We start from the raw sequence: 22330 nt of genomic DNA, 5'->3' as shown, positions 1-22330 counted from the left end.
GGAGCAGCTTCCTCCTCCTCACAGCATCACTGAGGCTGCAGGAGATCTCCAAGATAACCAAGCTGTGACCTGTGGCCACCTTGTCCCCAGCCCAGAGCACTGAGTGCCACCTCCAGGGCTGGGCACCCCAAACCCCCCTGGCTGTCCCAGGGGCACCCAAACCCCCCTGGCTGTCCCAGGGGCACCCAAACCCCCCTGGCTGTCCCAGGAGCACACCCAAAGGAGGGAGGTGAATTCTCAGACCCCTGCAATCCTACACAACATCCATCTCCTCTCGTGTCCCTGCTGCTGTGGGCACACAGGCAGGAGTGTGGGGGATCAGAGCACTGAGTAAAGCCCAACCCAACTCCTCTGAACCTGTCCTGGGCACAGCTGAGGGACAAGGAGGGCTCCAGAGCCTGCTGGGAGCTCAGGCTCTGCATTCTGCTGCTCTCTGAGGGGTGTCAGTGCTGATTTGTCAGAACCAAGGATGAGGGAGGGAACAATGGAAGTCTCAAGCAAGAATTAACAGTATTCTAAATCCATGGACCTTCTTCCTCCTTTTTCTTCCCCATCCATAAATGCACGTGGTAATTACACCTCAGAGCAGGGTGACTAATGCCTGCCAAAATATTAGATGACAATTTGAGATGAAAGTTGTTTTGAAGGTATCATTTACAGTACTCTTGTTATGACTACTGAAAAGAACACTACAGGTTTAATTGCCAAGGACTTTTTTCCTCTGAAGGCAAAACATCCTCAAGAATGTGACATCAGGTTCCATAAATATTTACTTTCACTAGTTCTCAAACAGGATTTTTAAGAGAGTCTGAATGAATATTCATCACTTGGATGCAAAACTCCAGCACTTGGACACTACAAAGTCAATTCCTCAGGAGAAGGAGAGGCCCCAGCTGCCAGGGACAGATCTGGCCCTATGAACCACAGCAAGCTGTATGTTAATACTCTTTAAGAACAGATTATTTCCAATGCTTATGAAGGATTTCTCTCAAATTAGAATTAACATACCAGGAACATCTAGAGTCTTAACCTTATTCTGCTTCCCAGTGTGTGAACTCACTCAGCAGCTCCCTCCATTTCTGTATTAACAATCCCAATGACTTAAAGCACTTCTTTAACTTCCAGCAGTTACTCACATTCCCTCAATCTTACTCAAGAATTAACCCAACAGCACTTCTGCTGCAGAAAATCATGAACATATCAACACCTGACACAGAAAAATCTCAGAGACTGAGCTGAGGAGGGCTGAGGAACTCACTGGAGTGAGTCACCTAAAGATGATCTAAAATCCCTCCCCGTGTCTGAACACAGCAATTGTAAACAACTGCACACATCGAGAGGCCAGAGCACCTCTGGACACTGAACACAAACAAAGCCCTTACCTGGTGGCTGGGTCCCACTCTGATTTCACCTTGGGTACTGTTTAGCCTCCTAAGGTACAAAGGAAAAACAGCAATGAGAAAGAATTGCAATCAATGAAATTCAGGGTGATACTCTTTTTTGTCACTGCATTTCCAGTGCAAATGGAGCAGGAGCAGAAATAAAACATCACTGAGAGAACAGGAGGGGATGTGCTCAGGTGTGCTGAGCAGCCTGGGCAGGTCACCCTTCCACCTGTGGGACAGTGCCACCCCCAGGAAGCAAATCCACTCCAAACAGGAGCCAAAAGCCTCAGAAAACAACCAGAACACGTCAACATGTCTTCCCCCAATGCATATTTTTGCAGGACAACCTGCCACTGTTTTCTTTGTTTTCAGGCTATGCAAGGAAATGACTGAAGTAGGAAATCGATTTTCTATTTACAAAGTCATGCATTAAATACCAGGTTACTACAAGGTGTCAGAATCCTTCCCTGTGAGGAGCAGAGGGGAAGCTGACAACAGAAAATGCTGATGCTCTTCCTTCCCTCCCAGAATTCATTTTAAGGCCATGCACACGCCTGCTCTCAGTGTTCTTGTGCAGGGTTTGTGCCCACCCTGAGCCCAGGGCTGGTTTCAGCTCGGACAGGAGGAACCAAACATCCCCCAGCTCCCCATTTCTTCAGCTGCACCACACTCAATATGACAAACAGACCTTTAAGAACCAAGGCTGGACCATTGCAAAGTTCAAATCAAAGTTTGGGGTGGGATTTCTGCCCCCAGCTCCCTCCGTGGGAACCCAGTGGGGCTCTCCAGCCACTCCTCATGAAGCATGGCCAGAAATATTTCTGTGTGTCCTTCCACCACCAATCCCCATTTCCTGGGAGCATCCCCACCTCGAGGGGCTGGGCTGAGCTGCTCCACATCCCCCTGGAATTTAACAGGGCACAGAGCCCCTGGCTGCTCAAGGACACAGGATCTGCTCTGTGATTCCTGCTGCTCCCACAGCCCCAGCCATGGCTTTCAAATGGAGAGGAAAATTCTCGCTATGGAAACTAAAATGCAGTGCAGATTTGGAGCTAAATCATATTGGTGAGGGCAATTACAATGAGAATGGAATGGCACCCTTGTTTATTCCATGGGAAAGGGAAAAAAGGAGCCAACGCTGGATATGAAATGTGACACAAAAGGAACTGCTGTAACAAAGCAGTATCCATAGCAACAACAACTTAATATTTCAGTCCTCCTCAGCTGCAGTGGATTAAATATAATGACAAGATGTTCCCTTTGAAAAGTAACCTGTTGCCATGGCAACGTTGTGTTCTGCAAAGTAAACAGGGGCTGGTCAGAAAGGAGCTGGGAGCCAGAGCTGGAATATCAAAGAGGCAGGAGGGGAGCAGGGCAAGCAGCAGCCCTGGTGCCCAGGGCAGTGCCCAGAGCCCAGCAGGGCAGGGAGCAGGGCCAGCTTCCCTTGGCCCCTTGTGCTGCCCCTCCTGAAGCACCAGGGCAGCCTGCAGGGCACTGAGGGCAGATCAGGTGAGCACAGCCTGGGGCACAGCTCTCCTCTCCCACCCTGGGAAGGAGAGAGGGAGGAAGCTGGCACTGCAGAGCCTGCACGATTCCCAGCACAGAAATGAGCTTCGTTCTCTGTTTGTCACCTGCCTTGTTGTCCCCACCACTGAGCAGTCACCCAAGGCTGGCACAGCAGAGCCTGACAATTCCCAACACAGAAACCATCTTCATTCTCTGTTTGTCACCTGCCTTGTCCCCACCACTCACCAGCTTCCCAAGGCTGGCACAGCTGGCAGCCCTGTCCATGGACACAGTGCCACCAAGGACTGGGACAAGGCCACCAGAGGTGCCCAGAGCACAGCAGAACAGCTCTGGGGAGCAGCTGGGCTCAGGGTTCTGCTCCAGAACGCCCAGAACTGGGCAGGAGGCAGGGCTGGCAACTCAGAGCACAGCTCTCCCCAGGCTGGGGCCATGGCAGAAGGGCCTGGGGGCTTGGGCACAGCCCTGTCCCTGGTGCCAGTCCCAGGCAGATTTCTGCTGCGAACACTGGGGCTGGATGCCCTGCAGGGCCAGGGATCACCTGCAAGGTGGGAGCTCAGCAGTGCTGCTGCTCCTTTCACCTTTCCCTTTCCACTGCCAGAGCTCAGCAGCAGACCTGCCTGCAGGAAATGCACATTTTTCACCCTCTGCAGCCGCCTGGGTTTATCTGTGCTGCTGTGGCCACCCTGCCCTCAGTGCTCTCCCCTGGGCTCTCTGCCATCCTCTGCCAGCCAGCTACAGCTCCAGCCCCAGAGATAACTCAGGGCTGCCATTCAGTTAAAAACAACCCAAACAAACCCCAAAGGCAAACCAGAGCCCCACATCACACACAGGACAGCATTCTGTGCCACCCACAGAACCACCCCGGGCATCCCTCCCTGACTCTGCACACTGAGGTGATCCCAAATTAAATTATAGGGATGCTTCAACAGAAGGAGGTTTTTAAACCAACCACAAACCTCCTGTCAAACATCTGAGGAGGTGTCCAAAACCAGCAGGAAAAGGTCATTATTTCTATATAGGCAAAGATTAAAAGAAGAAAGGCACATCTTAAGGCCATGCTATCGAGGGTTGGGCTGTATGTTTGTTTTTAATGGGCAATAACAAACTGCAGCACTGAACAATGAATCTCAGGAGATTTGGGGTTCTGTATCAGGCCTGGTATCAACACCAGTGGCTTTACTGAATAAAGCAGGCCCATGTTAGATACATGTGTTATAGAATAATTATCAACTGCAGTCCCACACTGGGCACTGACTAACCAGCCATTATTAATGGCCAGACAATCAGTTACATCCACTGAGAGTGGGACACAGCAAAGCAACTCCTAGATACTTGTAATTTCTGCAACATTAATAGAAACTCCCAAGAAAAGGCTCTTTTAAAAACAATCCTTTCATTCAAATAGTCCAATACCCAAGATGAAAGACCCCTGCTCTTAAGAGGGAGCTCTAAAAACATCTGGCAAGGATCATTTTGTTCCATCTTAGAGGGACAAAATGGGGGAGAACAAAATGACTCCACTCCAACTTGAGCAGATTAAAAAGCAGTTTATCAGGGCTGAGAGTGACTGGCACTGCAGCCAAGAGCATCTGTTTATGGTCACTGTTGGGAGGCAGGAAACTGAGCCAAGGGGATCTGTAATTTTAACCCAAAATTATCTTATGTCATGTTCAAACACTGCACACTCCAAAATACAACACGGACAAACACGTTCAGGCTGCAGAACCTTTAACCAAAAAACCCCACAACTGCCTCAAGCCTGAGTTAAATACCTCAGAGGAACAAGTCTCTGAATTCACCCGTGTCCTAAACCGTCATCTTTAAAGCAAGATTTTAAATTTCATTTTACAGAAATAGTATCCTCATGCTCAGAAAATATCCTTGCCCCTTGTATGCTTAAGCTTCATTTCAAACCTGTTGTAACTGTGCGTTGCAATAATTTTAAAAAAGAAAAAAGGAAAAAAAAAAAAAGCAGAAGCAATTTTGTCTTCTGGGTGAAAAATCCAAGCTGTATTTCAGCAGATGAGCTTGCAAGGAAGGCTCGGAGTGCCTGCTCCCCCCGAGCAGCAAGGAGCAGACGTGTCCCAGCTCCTGCGCTGCAGAGCGAGCCCCAGCCTGCCCCTGCTGCAGGGCAGGACCGAGGCTGCTCTGCACCCTGTGCTGCTGCCAGCAGGAAGCACTTGCTCAGAGAGACACACAGGAAAAGCTTTTTCAACATCAAGTTGTTCTTTCGTCATGTTTATAGAGGAGGAGGGAAAAAAAAGCCACAGAGAGTCCTCAGTGCTGTCCCCTACCCAGAGCTGGATGGAGGTGACAGAAATTCAGCCAAGTTCAGCCAAAGGAAGGAAATGTTCTCTCCACCCAGGAATTACCTGGGAGAGGAATGTTTGGCTGGCAGGTGCCATGGGGCACCTCTCTGACACCTGCTCACCTCCAGACAAGGCAGACACCTTTTTGCATTCTGATCACAAGTTCACATAAATGAATGACTGGGAACCACTGCACAATGCAAAGGTTTTTTATGTGCTCCCATGTTATTTAACAGAACCAGGGTGCTGTTTACCAGCAGCATTGGCACTGGGGAGTGATGTGTAAATGAGCTCAGCATGGACTGGTGCTGCTGAAGAGTTTGTCCTGAACAGTTCCTGAAATGGCCAGGCAGTGCCTTTGCACTCCCCATACTGCCAAATACTCACTGTTGAACCAGCCTGGGCTCCCCAGCAGCAGCACAGCCCCACTCCTGTGGGACCTTCTCCATGAAGCTCCATCAGACCAGGGGCAGTGATGAACCCTGGGCTCTGAACCTGCCTGAGAACACAACCCTGCAGCTCCCTGAGCAGCACACAGGGCACAGGCAGCAGCTCACAGGTGTCACAGGTGATAAGCATGAAGAATGGGAGGCATGAAAGGAGCTGGGAGGTATCCCTAGTTCCACCTGGAAACAAGCTCTAATTAAAACAAATTACATCCTAAGGAACTGGAAGGAAGGGGAAAGAGGTAATCCTGCTGATTTATGCCTGGAAAAAAAACTGAAATGAAGGCAGAACAAAGGGAAGAGACTATTCTTCATCCAAAGGACAATATTGAAGCACTTCCCAGGATATATCAGCAATTTCTAACAGCTGTTTGGAGTGGCACTACCTCCCCAGACCACCTAGCAGCAGTGCCTGAGCTGGGAGCACCTGCTGGGCACGCAGCCAGGACAAAGCTGTGCCTGGGGAGGGAATGGCTGCAGGAGCCCAGCTGCACTGCCAGGGCAGCTCAGAGCAGGGGGGAGCAGGGGGGTTGGGTTTCTGGTTCTGTTGTTTGGTTTTATTTTTTAAACCCAATTCACACAAACCTGAGGAGCTGCTTGCTGATGACCTGGCTGCCCAAGCCCTTCTCTTCTGTCCAGAAGGGAACATTTAAAACCAGTGCTAAGGACACAAGCTGCCACATCCCTGTGTTCCTGCAGAGCACTGCTGGATGCCTGCACACACTCGGGGAGCTCCTTTATTAGGAATAAGAATGTGTCCAAAGCTCAGGCCTATGGAGACTCCTCTCTGAACCATGAGGAGATCCTGCCAGGCTGAGCTCTGTCATCATTAGCAGGACTTTGCTCAGCCAATGGCCAAAGTGATCCACATCAAAGAGGTGTTCTTGGTTTTTTTATGCTCTGCAGGTACAAAAGGAGATGGTTACAGCAATGACACTTGGGGCAGGACACAGACATGGACATGGCACTGACATGGGCAGGATTCTGCAGGTTTATCCATCGCTCATTCCTCAGCTTCTGACAAGAATCACAAACTGAGTTGGGTTGGAAGGGAAAGGGACCTTAAACCCCATCCAGTGCCACCCCTGCCATGGCAGGGACACCTCCCACTGTCCCAGGTGCTCCCAGCCCCAGTGTCCAGTCTGGCCTTGGGCACTGCCAGGGATCCAGGGGCAGCCACAGCTGCTCTGGGCACCCTGTGCCAGGGCCTGCCCACCCTGCCAGGGAGGAATTTCTTCCTCTCTTCTCATCCCAGTCTCTGCTCTGTTAGTCTGAAGCTGCTCCCCTTGTGTGTCCCTCTGTGCCCAGGTGAGCAGCCCCTGCCAGGTGAGTGACAACGTGTGCAGGGCTAAGGGCCACCCCCAGCTCCCAGGTGTCACTGTGAGCAGCACTCACAGCCCTGCCCCCTTTCCACCCAAAGCCTGCCCAGCTCCAGAACAAGGTCCTGAGTCCTGCAGGGCAGGGCAGGCCAGGCACAGGGACAGACCCTGGCAATGAGAGCACACACACACAGGTGTGACCCGAGCACAGCCCCAGGTCCCCTCACCCCCATCTCCATCCAGAGTGACACTGCTGGCTGTCCCACAGGGACCAGAGCCCTGCCCTTCATCCCATCAGCCTGACCCCGTGCCTTCTGAGCCTTGTGGTGCTGCACAGCTGCCCCGAGCTGCTGCCCTGAGCTGCAGTGTTGCACAACTGCCCTGAGCGGCTGTCCTGCACAGGGCAGTGATGCTGTCCCGCACAGCTGCTGCCATTCAGATGCACCAGTGCCACCTGCACGGGCAAGACAGGCCAGCACAGCCACAGCAGCTCCTGCTCCTCTCTCTCACCTGGACGGTGCCAGGCTCAGTGCCAGGCTCAGTGCCCTCCATCAGCAGGTACCACCCATCCTGTAGGCCCCATCCTGCTGCATCCTCCCCCTGTCACAGCATCCCTGAGCTGCAGGGCGCTGCAGTGCCCACGGCTGCATGCCCACAGCTGCATGCCCACGGCTGCATGCCCACGGCTGCATGCCCACGGCTGCCCTGGAGCCCGCAGACCCCGCAGAGCCGCCGGTGCCCGCCGTGCCCCCGGCAGTGCCCGCTGCCGCGCTGGCAGGAGCGCCGGGGCGATGCCCCAGCCCCGCGGGGAGCAGCGGCAGTGCCCGGGGTGCTGCTGCCTACCTGCAGGGCCCGAGGGGATCGTCCATGGCTGTGCCAGGCGCCCGGGGCCGGCCTGGATCGCTGAGCCCGCCGCTCCCGGCCCGAGCTGCGCCTTTTGCCCTCTCGCAGCTCAAAATGGAGGCACATGCGGGCTGCCCGAGCTGCCGAGCCTGCACTGAGCTTGTGCTGTGACCTAAGCCCGCACGCAGAACGCACAAACTTCGCCCTCGGACCGGCGGCACTGAGCATGTGCTGTGACCCTCCCTCCCTCCCTCATCCTCCTCCCTCCTTCCTCCTCCTCCTCCTCCCTCCGGAACGGCTCCGCACGCCCCCGCTGCTCCGGCAGCGACTACGGCGGGGTCCGTAATACAGCGGGTGAATAAATACAGCGGGGATCCGTAAATACAGCGGGGATCTGCTGACAAATACAGCCGGGATCCGTGAATAAATACAGCGGGGATCCGCAAAACAGCCGGGGATCCGTGAATTAATACAGCGGGGATCCGTAAATACAGCAGGGATCCGTGAATAAATACAAAGGGGATCTGGAAATACAGCCGGGGATCCGCGGATAAATACAGTGGGGATCTGTAAATACAGCCAGGGATCTGCTGAGAAAATACAGCGGGGATCTATAAATAAATATAGCCGGGGATCCGCTGATAAATACAGCCAGGGATCCGTAAAAACAGCCGGGGATTTGCTGAGAAATACAGCAGGGATCTAGAAATAAATACAGCGGGGATCTGTAAATAAATACAGCAGGGATCTGTGAAAAAATACAGTGGGGATCTAGAAATAAATACAGCCAGGGATCCGCTGATAAATACAGCAGGGATCTGTGAATAAATACAGCAGGGATCTGTGAATAAATACATTCAGGGATCCGCTGATACAGCCGGGGATCCATGAATAAATACAGCCAGGATCCGCTGATAAATGCAGAGGGGATCTGCCAATAAATGCAGAGGGGATCTGGGAACAGAGCCAGGGATCCACTGGTAAATACAGCCGGGATCTGCGAGGCACATAGTAGTCTCCCATTTAAGGAATATTCTTCTCCCATTTAAGGAATATTATTCTTTGGCACCCAAGGAGCCAGGCTTGATTCTCCCTGCCTGAACCTCCTGCAGCAGCCTGCATCTCTGACCCTATTTATATGCTCTTGGGTACCCATTTATGTGAAGGCAACATCCCTCCCCCTCCAGCACACAGAGCTTTAGTTGGGACACATCCCTCTGTTTTCCAGTTTCTGAGATGCCTCCATCTACCATGAGGCTAAAGAAGGATAAAAAGTTCCCCAAATATTCTATTTTGAAAGACAGAGTAAGCAAAACAGATCAGGCCCCAGAAAAATCCTTTTTTTTTTTTTTTTGTAACAATCCAGTGAGGAATGTTCATTGTAGCAGAGATGGATACACAATTTCCTTGTGTATCACAAGTTTCAAACAGCTCAGAAAGGACAAAACAACCCTTCCTGGAGCTCTGCGTCCTCCAACAACGAAAGGGCCTCGTCCTACATATCCCCGCCAGTGCTGGGGATGTTTCTGCAGTCTGGGGTTTTTTCCAACTTATTTTGCAAATACAAACACACAGAAATAGCTTCTTTGCAAACATATAAACACACTGAAATAGATCCCAAACATGCTGAGCTGCATCTGAGAGAGCTGCAGAAGTTTCTGAGCCTCCCATGGTGAGCCCAGAGTGTCTCAGGCAGAAATCCCCTTACACACAGTGCCCAGCTCGGGATTGTTGGGGTGCCACCCCACACTGGAGCCTTCAGAGCCTTTATCACAACAATTTCACACAACCAGGGGTGTTTCTCACCCTCCATGGAACCAAAACACCTCCTTAGGAAAGCAGAGCAAGGGGAAGATGGAACTGACAAACCCCCAGAGCCTGCCCTGAAATGTGCCCCAAACACTTTCACTTCCCACAGCAGAGGAAATGCGGCAGCAGAAACTCACAGAGCGCCACGTGCACCAAAACACAGCTCAAAAATCACCAACAACCTCCCTGCGGCTCCTCTCTCTGAACCTCCCCCACTCCAACACAAAATACACGCCTGAGCTACAAAAAGAAACCTGGCTGCAACCAAATGAAGAAAAAGCGACCTTGCAGAGCTGGCTAATTGGAGTAATTAGCTGATCGCTAAGTGCTCTGCTCTGTCCTTTCATTGATCCTTTCAGCTCAGTCATCCTCTGAGAGCTGGAAGAATTAACAGCTACCTCTGCCCAGACAGTGGGTTTAAAACCACCCAGACAGCACCAAAAATGCTATTTCGCAGGAGAAATCATCCCTTAGGCACCAATACCAACACTCCAACCCCAAACTGCAGCACAGTGACAAGCGCGGGGGTCAGGGAGGATGCTGAACATCAGAGAGGGGCACCACAAAATCCTCATCCACAAAAACCTCACCAGGAACACCCCATCCAGGAAAACCCCACCAATGAAAACCTTATCAATTAAAACCTCATCCATGAAAACCCCATCCAGGAAACCCTCACCCATGAAAACCTCCCCATAAAAACCTCATCCAGGAAAACCTCCCCATGAAAACCTCCCCATGAAAACCTCCCCATGAAAACCTCCCCATGAAAACCTCCCCATGAAAACCTCCCCATGAAAACCTCCCCAAGCCTTGCCTCGTGGACCCCTCAGAAGAAGACAGCAGTGGTGTTCCAGAAGCATTTTGGGGCATGGTGTTTGAATTTGGGATATCCCCAGGGCTCAGCACCAAGAATTGCCAGAGACAGGGAGATGCCTGAGGGAGGGAGTTTCAGCAGTCCAGCCCACCAAGACAGCCTGGGACACCTCAGAGTGAGGCAAGGAAGCCTCATTAATAGGCAATTTCATAATAAACACCACTCAGGGAGCTCCTCCTAACTGCAGGCACTCAGTGGATGGCAATGCCCCCGAGCACAAAGATCCAGATCTGCTTTAGAAACAATAAATCCACTACAGAACAAGTCAAATATTTATTATTTACATGCTTATCTAACCCCCAGTTCAAATGAGACTTTTGTCCAGGATATCTCTGGAAATCAAGGAGCACAGCTGACTGTGTTCAAAGAACAATTCCCTTCAGTGGGCACAGACCTGAGCCAAATTCTTCATCTCTCACTCATGGAAATACCCCCTGAACAGCAAACTCCTCAAGGCTGGCACTTGTGGGGCATTTTCTGTGCTAGAAAATCCCACAAATGCAGAAAACAACCAAGCCACAGCCTGGACTGAGCTTTCCCTCCAGAGCTGCCCAAGGCTGGCTGAACAAACCCCAGGCAGACTGAAGAGCATGGACACACCTTCCTCAAGTATGAACTGATCCCAAAAAAATCCTTCCTGCGCCTCTCTTTGTTCTAGGCAGCAAGGCATAAACCAGGAATTCCTGACAGGGACCCTGGACAACCATTTACACATGAAAACAGCAATTTCCACACTTAAAAACTTTCCATTTGATTTCTTAGAAGTGTCAAAATTTCAACTTTGCTGACTAGAATATGCAAATGATTTTTAGAGGTATTTTCAAGGGTGTACATTCAGCCAACAAGACAGCCAAGGATTCCTGCTGAAGTTTGCAAGTTTTACAAAACTCCCATATTTCCAAGAATCTGTTTAGAAGCAGCACATTATTTACCCAGAGATGCACCTGGATATCAGGACTCACTGCACAATTTTATTTTCTGCTCTTATTTTTTTCCTGTATAAGCACACACTCAGAAATCTGCAGCTTCTACCTTGCATCCCTCCCAGCCCAGCTGGGTTTGAACCTTTCTTCCCCTGAGTGATTTTCATAGAATTGAGGTTGGGAAAGACCTCCAGGATCATCGAGTCCAACCTTTGAGTGAACAGCAGCTCAGGTCAGTGGTGAAGTGGAGTTTAAAAGCCATTTTCACTTACCTTGTCTCTGGATTGTAGCCCAGGATGTAGAAAAATGAATCCACTCGTGCCTTGAACTCTCTAGCAGCAAATATGTCAGAGAAATGGGAGATGTTGCACTTCCCTCTGCAAGGAAGAAAAAGGAGAAAATGGCATTAGAATTCTAGCTTGAGTAACAGCTACTTTAATTAAGTGCCACTGCAATCTGGGGAGAAGCCACAGGCATCCCTGCTCTCATAAATGTCCAAAACACCATAAATACAAAAATCCTTTAACAGAAGTGTGGGCTCTTCCCACGGTGCAAAGGGAAGGAGATGCAGTCCCAGTGGCTCAGATGCTGCTCTGCAAACATTCATTAATTCTCCTCCAGCCAGCACAGCCCAAATATCACCAGCCCAACAAACAACAGCTCGAAATGCAATGCTGACAGTCTCCAACGTGCAAAGCTGTTACTGTTACAGCCACAGCCTCCAAAATTCCCCTCTCCAAGGTCTGAGAGGCCCCCACACACCCTGAGTGCCAGCCTTGCTCTCTTCACACTCATTTCCTCCCTGCAGGCTCACACTGCTTCCCAAGTTTAGTCACTTAGACAGACAGAAAGTGAGCAGGGGGGTTTCTTTTGATATTTCACATTTTAGAAGTATTCTAGGGAAAGAGGTTTGGCTTCCTTTCAGTAATTCACCTGGTAGCTAACAAGCGCTTTGCAGCTAAGCTGCATTGTCTCTGTGGATGGCAGCAGCACCTCCTGTTCCCAGCACTCCAGACCAGGAGTTCTGCATCTCACCAGAGAGGTAAAAAGCACATCATGTTTATCACACACTTCCACAGAGATCTACAACTACCCTCTGGTTAAATTTTTCCACTGGTTAGAGCAGAATATTGCTGCTCTACAGTTACAATCACTGGTTTTTATTCCCCAGTTTGTCATCAATCCATTGTGTGTCCAGAGCCATTTGTTTGCAGAGGGCAGAAAAATAATCTGGCATTATAATAAATTAGAATCTCATGTTAACCTTTCATGCATCACGACACACAGTGCCTCCCCCATGTTCTCTGCAGGAACACCATGTGCAATTATCCTTCTGCTCATCCTCTGCACTCACAGGTTATTTTTCAAGTTTGTTTGGCACACATGTAAATTCCATTTTTATCTTTCCATCCCTATCTTTTCTTTAAAGGGAAACTGAGAGGATGTGACAGGGGAGTTAGAGCAGTCCCAGGGAAACTGCAGCCACAGAGCTGAGTTTGTGTGTTTGATTTCCAGATTTCCAGCCTGGCTCCTGGTCTAACACTGGGACTCAGCAGAGGCACTGGGGAGTCCCAGGGGCTCCCAGCACACCCTGCAATGCTCTGAGTTCATCAGAAAGGTTTAATATGTAAATCAGAGGCTTTCCCCCACCAGAACAGAAGCCAGTTTGTCTTGAAGTAAGTGGCTTCAGCAAAGTGACTCTGAACAAAAAAATGTCTCCAGATGGCTGTGGTGAAACACCATCTGAGCACCATTATCAGGGAGATTATTCAATTTGCATCTTGACAATATCCATGCATGTTTGGCATGCTGAAAATCAGCTGACAAATAATGCCTGGCTGCTGGGCTCTGAGAACATCTCCAGTGAGGGTGCCCCCCTCAGCCTGGGCAGCTCCAAAAGCCTGGAGGGTGCCAGGGCAGCAGGGCAGAGTGAGGGCACACACCTGGGCCACTCCCTGCTGGAAGCAGGGATCCCCCTCACCCTGGGCTGAGCTGTGAGCAGGGACAGCACCCAGAACAAGCCTTTAGTGCAGCTCAGCAGAGAGCCAGAGCTGCACGAGGGGCTCTGAGGGAAGGGCAGTGCTGCTGCAGGAACCAGCCATGCCCTGGGCTGGCAGGGGTGGCAAACAGCTCCTGACTGACTGCCTGGCACAGAGAGGAACCTGCAGGGCTGCCAGTGCTGCTGCAGGAACCACCCTGGGCTGGCAGGGATGGCAAACAGCTCCTGCTGGGCACCACTGAGTGCCTGGCACAGAGAGCAGCCTGCAGAGCTGCCGCTCCCTGCTGCACCAGGGCACAGGACACTGCAGGGGAGAGGACACAGCTGGGCTGGGGGGCAGTGACCCCAGAGACCTCTGTCCTCCCTGGCTGTCCCCACAGAGCCCCTGACAGCTCTGTCCCAGCCCCAGACTGTCCCCAGGCTGTCCCCAGCCCACTCCCAGCCCCAGGTGTCCCCAGCCCATCCCCAGCCCGTCCCCAGGTGTCCCCACCTCAGGGCAGCAGCGTGGTACGTGTCCACGTAGTCGGAGATGAAGAGCTCTCGGTTTTTGATCACGGGGTCTGTGATCACCAGCTCCCGTCCCGAGTCTGCAGAGACAAACAGCAGCACAGCCTGACACAGCAGCTGGGCCACCAGGGCCACCAGCAGCAGCAGCAGGGCACAGCCCCAGGTGCTCCTCAGGTGCACTCTGAGGTGACAAACACTGCTCGTGTGGGCTGTAGGAGTTAATGTGGAAGAACATCACTTCTATTCTCATCCATCAATTCTCCCAGGACTTCTGAAGGGAAAAACCTTTCCAGGGGCACTGGGACTCATCCTGACCACTGGGAGCAGTCACTCCCGGGTGGGAGGAACCAAGGAAATGAATCTGTTTGGTTTCCAGGACAAGGTATGGGCTCCTGTGCATATTTAATGCCAAATCTTCCACAAAATCCTGACAGTGGTAACTGCATTGTGCTCTGGCTTTGAGGTAAATATTGACATTCATGTTCAAACACAGAAAATTCTGAGTGCTAACAAAAGAACTGGAAGACAACTTTTTCCATGACTTCTTTCTAATACCTTTGAGGAAGACACAAAAATACTTCTCCACACACGGGAGACTGCATTAAAAGCAGCCATGCTATCAAAAATACTTTTTGACACTGTGCCTGTAATCTCATTGTTAGAAGCTTCAAATAAATTAGTAACAGAAATGTTAGATTTGTGGAGCTCGTGCTAAAAGCACACAGAGAATGTCCTTTAAAGGGGGAGCGTGTGCTCAACTTTGTTCTGTCAGGCACCAGAAAGTTGCTGCATTCCACATTTCAATCATCAACTTTTATCAGCACGGTTCACCTTGGAGTATCTTCAGAATTTTTAACAGTTGCCTCAAGGAAATTTCCTGGTAAGAACAGAAGCAAATGTTATGTCTTCCCTGGAGGCAGGAGATAAATGACACTGGGATATGTACTAAAGTTCCTTCTGCTTCTATGAAAGCCAAGATCACACTTGTTTTTGCAAAGAGAAAAGGGGAAACAGCTCCAAGTGCTTCAGTTCCATCCCTCACTGCAATATTAATCACAGTGAATATTCACTGCAAGGGAGCACGACTGAGAGACACAGTTCTCGTGGCACTGTTCATGGCAGAACCACAAAAACCAGAGGGGATCCCCAATTTCTGCAGATAATTTGGTGCTCAGTTCATTATCAGCACAGTGTCCATGAGGCCTACCAAGGATTCGGGGTGATTTTGCTTTTCTATTCTCTCTCAAGGAGATAATAGTAATCATCATCATAATCATCCTCATAATAATGATAATAATTTTGGTATGCTATTATTAATACTGTTGCTGCTGTTGTTATTAATTATTATTAATAATGCACCCCAGCACTTCCAGCACACGTGGAATGCCCCTGATTACAGGAACAGGACACACAGCAGTGACACCAGGCAGGTAGAGAGCACCATGTCCTGCTTCCATTCCCCAGTGCAAAGTGTTCTGTTAAACTGGGATTGGGGCAGGGCAGGGCAGGCTGGCTCTGTTAAACTGGGATTGGGGCAGGGCAGGGCAGGCTGGCTCTGTTAAACTGGGATTGGGGCAGGCTGGCTCTGTTAAGGCTGGGATTAGGCCAGGCTGCCCCTGTTAAAGCCAGGATCAGGGCAGACTGCCCCTGTTAAAGCCAGGATCAGGGCAGGCTGCCCCCACTCACCATTCTCGTTGTGCCTGTCCTGCACCAGGTGCTGGTACACCGAGTCGGGCACCTCGGACTGGCGGTAGTACCACTTGACGTTCATCAGCAGATGGTCCCTCTTGCTCTGAAAAACAACCCTGCAGTGTTACTGACAGGAATCAGGCACAGCCCCATAGCCCTCACTGGGAAACCCCCAGGTCAGAGGAATTTCTCCAGCCTGTGCTGGTGACAGATTGATTTCCAGCCCAGACAAAGGCAGGGAGAACCTCCTGCATCAGTTGTGTCTCTGCATCTGATCAGCAAACCCCAATTTACTCACTCATGTTAATTAACCCAAGGAAAGAGGCAGGGATCAGAAAAGGATTGCAATTTTTGGCCTCATGCAGGCTGCTGATTTCCACAAATAAGAAGTATTTATGGCCAAACATGCAGAAAAGAATACCCACAGTAACAGCATTCAGTGGAACCATTCTGAGCAGTGGGAACCAAGAGATAATAGATTTTTTCCCCCAAGGACAGATGGATCCAGACATAATCATAGATGTTCTTTATTACACAAAAGAATAGGATACTGCACTTCAATCACAATAATTACAGGCTTTGACTGCTCATCAACCTCACAGCAAAATTTACACAAAACTGTCTTCCCCAAATGCTCTTTTTTCACTGAGGCTCCAGCCACCAATTTGTTCCTTCTTAGAAGGAAACTGAACCATAAACACCACTTAAAGAGAACTTTTAGATGGAGTCGCTGCAGACTCTGCTCAGTTCATCTCCAAACCCCCTGGTCTGCAATTCTCCCTGCTGCTCCAAAACAGAGAACAACAAAGGCCTGAAGGGAAGGGAACATTCTTCTGGCATGAGGCAAGTGCAGCCTTGTTTTCCTCTGGGCTGCAATCCCCTAGAGCAGTCTAAGGCTGCTCCCGAGCTCCTAAACCCATTCGGGCCTCCCCTGCAGGTCACTGGGCTGTGGGCAGGTTCTGCTGGCTCCCCTGCAGCAGCAGCCTGGTGTCCGAGCTTTCCTGCTGAATAAACAAGAGCCAAACCTTCCCGGGAAAGGCATTTCCCGAGCAGAGCTGTGTAATACCGGCAGACCACTGCCAGTGGCAGCATTGTGCCAGGAAAGCTGGGACCGAGCCACTTCCACCATCCCCATCCCCAGAGCCTCTGAGCATCGCTGGGCTGAGCATCCCCAGCTCAGCCACTTCCACCATCCCCAGAGCCTCTGAGCACCGCTGGGCTGAGTCACCTCCAGCATCCACATCCCCAGAGCCTCTGAGTACCGCTGGGCTGAGTCACCTCCCCAGTCCCCATTCACATCCCCAAGACCTCTGAGCATCCCAGGGCTGAGCCACCTCCACATCCCAAAGCCTCTGAGCATCCCTGGGCTGAGCATCCCAGGCTGAGCCACGTCCACATCCCCATCCACATCCCCAAACCCTCTGAGCATCCCCAGAGCCTCTGAGCATCTCTGGGCTGAGCCACATCCTCAAACCCTCTGAGCCTCCCCAAACCCTCTGAGCATACTGGGCTGAGCCACCTCCACATTCCAAAGCCTCTGAGCATCCCGGGCTGAGCCACCTCCCCATCACCATCCCCAGAGCCTCTGAGCATCCCAGGCTGGAGCCTTTTAAACACCACAGCTGCAATCAGAGCCAACGAGCTTGGAAATGCACTGGGAAAATCAAAGGGACAGCAAGTGAGAGGCTCTGATTCCTGCTGCCTTGCTGCTCAGGAATTGGGGCTGCAGGCTCAGTTGTTCTGCTGAAATAATGCTCTGTGCACCACAGCTTCTATGGGCAGTCTCTCTGAATTCTGGAGACTAAAAAGCCCAAGTAAATAATCTGTTACCCTCTCACTAAGAGTTCATAAATTCTCTTAGTGGAGCTCGCAGCAATGACGGGAAACATCCACCCAGCATCTCTCTGCAAATTCTCTGGGTGTTTTTTGGGGGGAAGATGAGCTGATCTCTTTCCTAAACACCACTTTTTACCACTCTTGGTCATTTTGGTCCAATTCATTTAACAGCTGCACCCTGACAACCCCTCTTCTGTGCCCACTCTCCAGCACAGAGCATTTTGTGGGGTTTAACCCGAAGCTTCAATCTTGCTAAAAATACAAAATGTCTGTCAGAGTCTCCCTTCTCACATTTCCATCCCTCATGGCACAGAAATTCCTAGACATGAAATTTTGCCAGCCAACTTCCTAAATACTCATGTCATTTATAAAGCAGGCTGCACTCAGAGGTGTCAAGGCACCAACTCCTGTGGCAGACTCTTTATTTCCAAACCATGTGCACACAAAGGAAGTGCCCCCTCCCTCCTAAAAGTGTGACTTTTTTTTTCCCCCTTTTTTACACCTTTACATGTGAAAAGCTGCAGACAGTCACATGCCAAATCCAGGCTTGCAGAAAGTGCAGCCATGGCAAGAGCTTTAAATTTCAAGTGTCTTTGTGTCAGCTCAAACGATTCCCTGTGCTGCAAAACCACATTCTCCCCTTTAATGAAAATATTGTCTTTTGCTGCAGCGCTCACAAAGTGCTCATTTGGGGGTTTTATTCTCGCTGACATTTTGGGTTTTGTTCCTTTTAAACAGCATGAATCAGTTTTGGACATTGAACAAGAATTAGATGGGATCTGTAAATGGATTAAAGCATCTCCGTTCACAAGCATCTGGTCAACTTCTATTTAAAATGAGCCTCTGCCTTGAAGGGGAAGAAATAATGCTGCAAGTTCTCTTTAAAAAGCAAGAATGTCCTGATTTCCACAGCATTTGTGACAGTTCCAAGGTGCCTGTTTTCCCTGGGGAAGCAGAGTTTCAGAGCAGAGTTCCTGCACACCCACAGAGGCTCCGGGTTCTCCATCAGGGGTGAGAACCCAAGTGTGCATCCAGCACAGATGTCCTGCAGGGGGAACATTCACTGAGGGAATAATCACACTCCCTGCCCTGTTTAGAGCCAGGTTCAACCCCAGCCAGCTCTGGGAACAGCGTGCCAAGGGCTGGGGATGACAGATGGGCACAGACTAGCAGCAATCGCAGAGAAACAAACAGGACAAGGAACAGAACATCTCCATTCTCAGCCTGTTTGCCACAGGAAAGCTCACTCCTCCTCACTCTCAGTCCATTCTGACATTTACTAATAGTCCAAGAGAGAAAAGGAACAATAAAAACCACTCAAATTCACTGTTTTGGGGTTTTTTTTCCCCACGGAGGGGGCACAAATGAACCTATCTGGAAATCAGGAGCTAAGGAGACACAGCAAGGATTATTTCTCTTCCCTCTCCACAGCAGCAAGTGTAATCCAGTGTTCTCAGGGTATCTTTTTGTAGGCTGTTTGCTAATTAATTAAGAAAACTGATCAGCTGTTTGTAAGCCAAGCAAACCCAGCCTGGAAATGCAGAGGTTATTACTACAAATGAATGTTATTTTTGCAGCTTGATTATTTAATTCAGATCCCTGCATAGCAACACATAATTACTCCTTGCAAACAGAGCAGCATTGTCAGTGTTCAGCAAGAAACACAAATGTGAAATAAAAGCAGTGATGTGGGCACATGCAGATTAACCCTCTGTGCCCCTGCCCAGGGCAGGGCTGTGCTCTGACCCCGAGCCAAGGCAGAGCCTGCAGCCCTAAACCTGCTCCTGTTATCTAATGCTCCCTCTACAGGGATTTCCTGATGGAAACGTGCCTGGCTGGCTGCTCTGGGCACAGAGGCTGTGGTTTGTGTGATTGGGGCTGATGGAGGGCACTGATGGAGGCAGGAAATGAGAAGCCCTGGGAAAGCTGTGATCATCGATCAGAGGATCCACCGAGTGTGAGCTGAGCTGGGAACGAGCTGCTGGGGGAGCAAATATTGCTGTTTGCAGGGTAAAGGCCCATTCCTGTGATCTGTGCAGGGCACAGTGTCATTTATTGACAAAACAATATTGAATTTTTTCACAACTGACATTTGCTGACTGTTTACAGCAAGAGTTTTTCACGTGTCCTTTTGATTCACAAACAAAACTCCTTTTGGAATCCACTGAGTCACCTCAGCATGCCGGGAATGGATCCAGCCTGGTGTAGGAGGAGCTCTGAGGTGGAAAGCACTCCTCACGCTCACCTTGCCCTGAATTCCTCACACTGAGATGTAAAACACTCCTGACTCACCTTGCCCTGAATTCCCGGCTCTCAGAGCACTGCACAGCTGCAGGGACACAGCTGGCCCAGGCCTGGCACACTCAGGGACACTGCTCACAAGTGCTTGTTCTGCACCCACAGGATGGGAGGCAGCACTGGCTGCAAACATCACACACAGGTCATTTGTGTTCCTCACAGGAGGACAGGGGGAGGCACCAGAACACACCTGAGCCTACTGAGCCACCCCAGTATCAACCAGCAGCCTGTGCACACCTTTAAAAACTGCACGCTGTGCCCAAACCCACTCTTCCAGCAGGGCACATCATCTCAGGGCTGTTTGCGCCCGTGAGGCAGCCCCAGTCCCCAGGGCTGGAGCTCTGCAGAGCACTGGTGCCCGCCCTCCCTGCAGTCAGCGCCCAGGAGATGCCATCTGCTGTCTCCCAGCGTGGGAGCTTGGCACTGGAGCTGCCAGACTCGCTGAAAAACACAGCTCAGCACAGCCCTGAGCTCAGCACAGCCCCGAGAGCACAGCCCTGAGAGCATGGCATGTTCTGCTGCGACATGAGAACTGTGGCAGCTCTGCAGCAGGACAGACCCACCAGGAAATGCAATGAAAGGCACCAAACTGAGCCTGGGGAGCCCAGCAGTGAGACCCACCTGACAAGAAATGCAATGAGCAGCACCAAACTGATCCACCTCACAGGAAATGCAATAAAAGGCACCAAACTGAGCCTGGGGAGCCCAGCAGTGAGACCCATCTCACAAGAAGTGCAATGAGCAGCACCAAACTGGTTCTGGTGAAGGCAGCAGGGAGATCCACCTCACAGGAAATGCAATAAAGGAAATGCAATAAAAGGAAATGCAATGAACTGAGCCTGGCGAGCCCAGCAGGGAGATCCTGAGACCCACCTCACCAGGAAAGGCAATAGAAGGAAATGCAATGAACTGATTCTGGTGGAGCCAGCAGTGTGACCCACCCCACCAGGAGCCAGCACTGGAGCTCCCTGTGCTCCAAGCACAGTGCAGCTCTAAGGAAGTTCAGCAAATCCAGCAGGTTTTACAAAAGCTGAGTGATGCGGAACAAGTGTCAGCCCTTTGTTTTATTTAGTGTCACTCTCACGTCTCACCTTGAGCACAGCTTGTCCAGGGTTTCAGAGGAGACAAAGAACATGATTCATTTCAGGTGATGACTGAGAGATGTCTGTATTTAAAATCAACTCTACTGTTTATCCCATCAGCTTTCCAGCTTTACCAAAACAAAGCTGCTCACTGTGCTGAGAACCAGCAAGTCACCTGCTCTCATTTAAGTCAAATACACTTGGGTACAAAATACCCTTAAAATTTCACTGTCATCCTAAACGACACAAGATAATTTCATCTTGTTAAAAAAAAAAGCAGTTATGCTTAAAAACTGACTGGCTTAAAATAAAACTATGATAAGATGTTCCATGAAGGTTATGGGTCATTGCTTGCTACCTCATTTAATCCCTTTGTGGTCTCCTTCTGCTCCGTTTCCTTTTTCCCATTCAGGTTTCCTGGGTTTATTTCCCCCTACGCCTCCACATCCAGTGGAATTCCAGGAAATTGTGCAGTGAAGGTGCTGCCAGCCCCCAGAGCTGCTGCCCCTCCATCAGTGGGTACCACCCTGCACCCAGCTGGGCAGGGAAATCCCATTTACAGCAAACCCACCAATGTGCATTTCATATAAACTCACAAATCCAGGTGAGGCCTGGAGGTGCCACAGCTCTGCTGTAACTGCACAAACACCCCAGAGCCATTAATGGGCTGTAATTAACACCCCTGAGAGAGAAATCAGCTCTGGTTCTGACCACAGCATCCCTGCTCCTGCTGCCTGCCTCTCCCAGGCCACGCTGGTCACAGATTCGCAGATTTTGCCTTTCCCAGGAGCAGATGTGGGGGAACTGCTGACCCAGAAGTGCCAGGGACCCTCCTGAGCATCCCCTGCTCAGCTCAGCACCAGGAGCCAGCAGCCAGCACCACCCCATGGGATCACAAATGCATCTCACTGAGCAGCGAATGGATGCTCTGATAATTAAATTCCATTAAGGTTTTTTTAGCGTTGTGCCAAAGAAGTGCACCACTGAAATGAAGATAGCACTCGGGCCCCGCCTGACATTTGCCATTAAATGTCATTTATAGCACATAGCTCAGATCTAATTGCAGAGCAGCACCAGCCACAGTATTTATCACTTCTATTAAAACAAGCAGCACTCAGCAGTGGGGCTATTCAAAGCCATCATCCACAGTTTAAATAGATTTCTCACCTTTTAAATATCAAGAGGCCACATTTTCTTTACCATCTCACCGAGGGGTTTACCTTTGAACAAAGACACACCAAGAGCTGGAGGATAAAACAAGCAGGAGTTTGCTCTGCAAACCCAGCCCCGAGTTTGAACAGTCACTGCCTGCTAAAATATCACCTCATGGGCAGGCAACTTATAACAGGAAAAATTAAAGCACTTCGCCAACAGGCTGGGGTTGGAAATTACAGAAAGAAAAGGAAAGAAAATGCACTGAGCAGCCAGAGCCTGAGACTGGGCTGTTTCACCACAAAAGCAAACGCTGCTCCTGGGAGGAA

General features: G+C 50.4%; 1 protein-coding gene across 1 annotated transcript in view; it reads right to left on the bottom strand.

The window, feature by feature from the left end:
• The window catches only part of RERE (arginine-glutamic acid dipeptide repeats), a 164803-nt gene that overhangs the window by 65805 nt on the left and 76668 nt on the right, over positions 1-22330 (bottom strand). Inside the window, 4 exon segments of the mRNA XM_030963899.1 lie at positions 1383-1431; positions 11711-11815; positions 13928-14024; positions 15631-15736. Of these exon segments, the coding sequence (XP_030819759.1) occupies positions 1383-1431; positions 11711-11815; positions 13928-14024; positions 15631-15736 (357 nt within the window).

The sequence above is a fragment of the Camarhynchus parvulus genome, chromosome 21 (assembly GCF_901933205.1).
Source record: "Camarhynchus parvulus chromosome 21, STF_HiC, whole genome shotgun sequence".
NCBI lineage: Eukaryota > Metazoa > Chordata > Aves > Passeriformes > Thraupidae > Camarhynchus > Camarhynchus parvulus.
Note: the sequence above shows the minus strand (reverse complement) of the source record. Positions and strands in the feature narration are given on the sequence as shown.